Source organism: Bombus pyrosoma, linkage group LG10 (genome assembly GCF_014825855.1).
Source record: "Bombus pyrosoma isolate SC7728 linkage group LG10, ASM1482585v1, whole genome shotgun sequence".
Taxonomy (NCBI): Eukaryota; Metazoa; Arthropoda; class Insecta; order Hymenoptera; family Apidae; genus Bombus; species Bombus pyrosoma.
Genome location: NC_057779.1, coordinates 11,884,007 through 11,890,006, shown reverse-complemented (window position 1 = coordinate 11,890,006; position 6,000 = coordinate 11,884,007). Strand labels below are relative to the sequence as shown.

The 6,000-nt window shown below is 35.1% G+C and overlaps 2 protein-coding genes across 8 annotated transcripts in view; one reads left to right on the top strand and one right to left on the bottom strand.

The window, feature by feature from the left end:
- The window catches only part of LOC122571937 (N-lysine methyltransferase SMYD2-like), an 18,485-nt gene extending 15,045 nt beyond the window's left edge, over nucleotides 1-3,440 (top strand). The window contains exons 4-8 of one of the 2 annotated variants that reach the window (XM_043736298.1): nucleotides 21-311; nucleotides 769-1,010; nucleotides 1,123-1,281; nucleotides 1,352-1,672; nucleotides 2,197-3,440. In XM_043736298.1, coding sequence (XP_043592233.1) covers nucleotides 21-311; nucleotides 769-1,010; nucleotides 1,123-1,281; nucleotides 1,352-1,672; nucleotides 2,197-2,235 — 1,052 coding nt within the window. In that variant the 3' untranslated portion in view covers nucleotides 2,236-3,440. The remainder of the gene's footprint in view (nucleotides 1-20; nucleotides 312-768; nucleotides 1,011-1,122; nucleotides 1,282-1,351; nucleotides 1,673-2,196) is intronic. The other variant, XM_043736299.1, reaches the window with a different exon arrangement.
- LOC122571939 (tetraspanin-5) overlaps nucleotides 1-6,000 on the bottom strand; it is a 110,150-nt gene that overhangs the window by 83,324 nt on the left and 20,826 nt on the right. The gene's annotated exons all lie outside the window — the stretch shown is intronic.

The following is a 6,000-nucleotide window of genomic DNA, read 5'->3' as shown; positions in this document are numbered from 1 at the left end:
CGTCATTCTAATCGAGAAACCACAAGCAACGTCTATCTTTAAATCAGACATTGCCGTTGCAAATGTGTGTTACTATTGCCTAGAACGATGCATAGCATTACTTCCATGTGAACAGTGTAATAGCGCGCTATATTGTTCGAAAGAATGCCGTGCAAAAGCATATGAAGAATACCATAGAATCCAATGCAACTCTAAAAACCTTCCAGATGATGTTCAATTTGTAATAAACTTGCTTATGAAGATTACAAAAAACGGTGAAAAACTTACAGAAGCCATTAAATATTGCGAGAAGCTCGATACTATGAGTGCAGGTAATGATAATTTATTGACTCGTAATTCTCTATTGCGCCATCATCGATATATACATAAATGTGAATTATTAACATGTGCATAGAAAGAATATACTCTTCAGCGTTAATTCTTTTTTCTTTCTGTATTACTGTCTTGCATTTAACGCTTCGTGCCAAATTTTGATAATTTCTCTTTTACTCGCAAGTGTATTTTATATGTCCGCGATAGAGGCGTTGCTTTATTAATAAATTGAGAATGTTCCTGCATTTAGAAAGAAATTAATCATTACAACATAATGCAAATAGAATTACTGATTATAATATTTTAAGGGTGAAATAGATCTCTATTCAGTTTCTGTTTCGTTCGTTGTATTCGTAAGAGTGTGAACTTGCATGAACCGAGTGATCGATCAACGAGGAAGAAATTTGTATTGTCTCGTAACTTCGTCGTTAACAACATCGTTTCAATTTTCAATAGATTCGATAAAGGAATTTTATACGAAACGTGATAATTTGAAAAACAATTTGAAATCCGTCCTCAGTTTGAGTATATCGATGAAGAAGAATGACAAGAGAAATGCAAAATACATATTCAAATCAGCCCATATCGCTTTATTCCTACGAAACCAGACCAATTATATGCAGGGATATAATGATATCTTAAGTGTTGCTAAATTATTATTCCGATTATTCTACATATATCATGTACACGTCTTTATGGTGAGTATCAACCAATTTTTAACTGCATTTCTTTCAAACCGCTGCGATTAATATATGATTTTATAAAATACATGCTACAATATGTAATAGCTACTAATCATATATTTTCCAGGAGGATATATCGATTGATAGATATAGTAGTGGAGTATACAATCTGTATTCCTTGCTTAGTTTGTTTCATCACTCTTGTTGTGCGAATACAGTGCATTCGATACATAAAAATGGTGTGATAGTTGTACGCGCAACTAAGGACATGAAACCAGGTGAACAGGTAATAAATTTCGTCTTTCCGTTGTTATTAACCTGTGAGGTAAAGATTTGTCTAATGAAGTACTTTGCAGATAACTTTTAATTTTCTACGTACAAGTAAATTCACAGATTTCGTAAGTGAATGTATACTACGACAAGTTGGCCTACGAGAAGAGAAACATATTTTATGCAATTGCGTGGCTTGTGAAAGGAATTATGATTTTAATCCTGAGCTTGGTAGGAAATTAAAAATACCGAGAGAATTAGAACGACGCCTACGTAAAAAGCGATTCGATATCGACAGCTTGTGGGAATTACTCAAAGTAATTAACAACGAGAGAAGCCGACCGTGTTTAGAAGCAGAACTCTTGAAAGCTGCTCTTCCAAATATCTATTTGGGAAAGCGGGAAACTGTAAGTATTTCCAAGTTTATTTACACAGGTTTACCTGCAAATCTAAATTTTGCCAGCGTTGCATTCGATTGAGCTTGAAATATTTTATCTCAATTTAATACACATACAATCAGTCGCGAAAGCCTGCACAAATAGCCTATCGAATGTTGTGTGTCTAACTTGCCGAAGAAATTAAACGCATATTTTGTCACAACATTATCTATGCGTAACAAATTCCCCTGGAAAGAGATTATCCATTACGTAGTAAATTGGCAAAAACTATTTACAAGACACTATTCTTAACTTGTTGAATTGTATCCTTAACTTAAACCTAAAGCAAACTATTACCTATTAAGAAAGATGAAGAATTGTTATAGACAGTGTTCACCCTGTATGTATGCCTATTAAATGAATAATATCATTTCATCGAGCTTCTGTTAATCTTCACTTCTTGCGTAGTTTGTATCTTATTCCTTCTTTTTCTGCCATCTTTTAAATAAAAATTAATTTATATTTATTATTTTAACGACTCAACTGTTTTTCAGCTACTGGACATCCTATACCGATTAATTGGAATTTCGTAAATGAGTCTTGTTCCTGATTATGATACGAGGATTCGAGCAGAATGCGTAACAACCTTAATCCTTCGTCTCTCTAACGTTCTCTTAATGTTATAATATTAATTTTTTACTTCGTATTATATTTTAGTGGCAAATTTAACGTTACACAAGAATTTTCATTTCTACTCTTTTATGTGATATTTATCGTTGGTTGTTTATTATCTCTATATTTATCCGTATTATTTCGCTTACAGTATTTTATAATTATATTATATTTTATTATAATTAGATACGTTACGATATTTCTTATCCATACAGTTAGTTTTAACAAAACAACATTAATATGTGTATATAATGTTAACTACATATTAACTTACAACATTATTTTTAATATAGTCTAATCAAAGATATTAATATTGATAATTTCATATGTGCAACTTCTTCGTGTTATATTCATTTTTCTCTCCCCTTATTTACATTCTTACGATATAACAGAGTTAACCACTTGACACATACATTTGTAACTGTTCTAACTATTCGCACTTTATGATTCACAATGGTCAAATGTAAAATATATATTCATTTCTTCGTGATTCGCCTAACTCGATTAAATTCCGTTCTAATTTAAGATACATTTATAAATACAAAGAAATTCTATGCGGTCGATATGAAAATGGATATCGCGTCAATTGTTCTTTCGAACATGTAAAGCCTCGTGATATCGCAGTATCTTTGTAACAACAATATTCTTTCAATATAAGCGAATGAATTACGTGCACGATACACAGTCTGTGCTTCATAAAATATCAATGCGCAATTATAAAACAAGAGGCCGAACAAATGCTTCGGTATATTTCTACTCATCTAAGTCGGGTATCGATACAGATTCACTGCCGTCCTACTTGCGATGCAATTAGGCCAAGGATGAAACCTAACGGCCTGAGTTAACGAAGCTTCGCAACGTACAACGATCTGAACTCTCCGAGATCTGCCTTTATACTTCCAAACTAAGATAAATGCGAAATCTTCGATAAATCGGCAAAGTAAATAAATTAACGGACTAAGTCATTAAGCATGATAAACGTATCGTATCCATTGTTAAATCCTTGCAAATGTTACATATGCATACACTTGTAAGCTTACATATACCTAGATCACATGTGCATGACTAACAGGAAAGTCAATCAGAGAACGAGTCAAATATAAACCGGCCTTTGTAACTTTATATTTCAGTAAAATGTTTGAAAAAGAACAGTTCGGTTATTTTTCTATGTATTTCTCTCTCTCTACATTTCCGCCACGGGATTGCTAATTTTTTCATCCCAGTTTCGTAGAAAGTGCAGGGCTGGGTCAAGAGCCAATTACGCACGAATTGCTCTACTTCTTCGTGGCTGTTGAAACGTTGTCCTCCTAACGCCTCTTTAAGTGGCTATGATTTTACGGAACTTTAACTCCTTCCGAACGACGGAAACCACGCTTCCACGACTAATATTAATCTTCCAGCGAATTTCGTCGATCGTTGTGCATCGATCGTGCTCGATCGGTTGCCCAACAGCTTCGACGTTTGCCGATGTTACGCTCGTCTCGGAGCGTCACGGATGCGATGCGTTTTGAACGTATCGACGTCCATTGGAAGACGGTTTATGTCTCGCGAACACTCGGCTCCTTGATAACGTGTCATTGCTAAACCGTAGTCGCGATCTATGCAAAATTCTAGTGAATTTTGTGCAGCCAACCTTTAGAAACTTAATAATTATGCATCGTACGACGGAAGAAGATGGTACTGCCTTCCCGCTCATTGAGTTGTGTACCGAGGAAACGCTAAATAAAGCACCACGTGGGGTGGAACGTATTTAAGACACGCCTATTTGAACTCCTACGCACTTCCATTTGGATAAACCACACAGTGCAGATATGTCGCGCGCAGTCCGGTTAATATCTGACTGACCCTGGTACATACGCTCGTTTGTTGCGATATCCACATAAAATTTGATCGATATCGATTAAAATTCGTAGTATTTGGGTTGCTGATACAAAAGACACAGTTGTTGTACGTTCTATTGGTGGAGTTGTACAAGTGAACTTTAAATATTCACCACGCGACGACAGAATCACCACGGGACTGTACCAATTTAAAACATTTAATCTTGTTTTCCCTAAAATCGTGATCTTTGAATTACGTCATTGTTTCAGCAAATGAGCGATAGGTACACACTGTCGTTCATAAATGTTAGAACTATTAATTTCAAGCGAGACAATAAAAATTGATCTGGGTAATAGAACGACTAATCGATCACAAAAATTTGCGAAAGTCATTGGCAAAAGTTATAGAAAAATATAATGAGTTTGGAATTTCATAGCCCTCGCGATCGTATGATTCGGACCTTAGAAAATTTATTCAGATTCGAGATAAGGAATAAAGTAAAAGGTGCTTTCGCTTCGCAGCCAAATGATGAAACGGTTTACAGAAGAATTATTTCACCTTCGAATGAACTAACGTGTAATTATTTTAGAACAATTTGCGGCCATATAAGGTTATACATGATCAAATATAATCGCGGAGTGATTCAAGTAGCTCATTTAAGAAGCCATCTAATTTCACTCGTGAAATATGAATTTATAGAATGCATGAAATCCTAGAATAACATATATAACACGCAATTTGATTATTATACGCGTTGATTTATTAAAGAGACGAGTGATAAAATTGTAACAGTCGGTGTATGTCACTTTGACTGTCACGCCAAAATCACATGTTTCACTCAGGACGTCACGGGAGAATTTTTATTATTCAAAACGTATAATGACAAAATAATAATAAATCGACGATGTAAGACAACATTCTTCCCCATTGGACCGTTTATCTTATTGGCGGTCACGGGTGACCACCGTGGCACCTTGGTAACAGTTGATAGCGACGTATTATAACAAGGCTTCGTCTATGTTGAAAATGACAACGTGAGTTCGCGCTCGCCATCCATATGCAGATGAGCTAGTTACAATAAATACTAGAAAATAGTTCTAGATACAATCCATAGATTTAATCGATAGGTTCTAGATGTTCTTTTGTTTTTATCCCTAGTCCATGTAAGAAAGTGCATAAAGTTTTCGGCTCAGAACGGTGTGATAGATTTATCCAAAGAATAAAATAACAGTTAACATGATCCTACCTCTGAATACAGAAATAACAACAGTTTATTTCAACAAACCATTCGCATTCGTTATTTCGTCGCAAGCAAAACGTGCAGAATATATCGTTGAAACGTGTAGAAGATATTAGTAAACGGTATTTGCTCATTCTATATATAATAGCAAGGTATGTGCACACTTCTAACTTCAATTATACGATTATAAAGCAGCATTTACGATTATTTTCTAAGCTGTGTTTATAATAATATTCGTAGATTATCCCTCGAAGATATGGATACAAACACAGTGCACCGTTAGATGCAAGATTTGTTCTCATCTTTGTTTTTATTGATGTTCTAATAAAAATGTTTAATCGTTCAACGGGGCACTTTTTATTTCAAAGTATCTTCTGTTTATCGGTTATATTCAAAATGCCCCAACTGTCAATTTTCATACAATTTTTACAATCGTAAGAAGCTCAAGCGCTTCGGTCACCAATGACCACCGTGGCGTCATAGGAGAAGCCATGGCGGGTCGTATATGACCAACGTGGCAGTCAGAGTGTTAAAATCGCTTTAAATACAAATACAGAGATAGTTTATATCGGCGGTAATCGTCGCTGGCTCAATGCCACTGTTCAACTCTACGCTCGCTATTCCA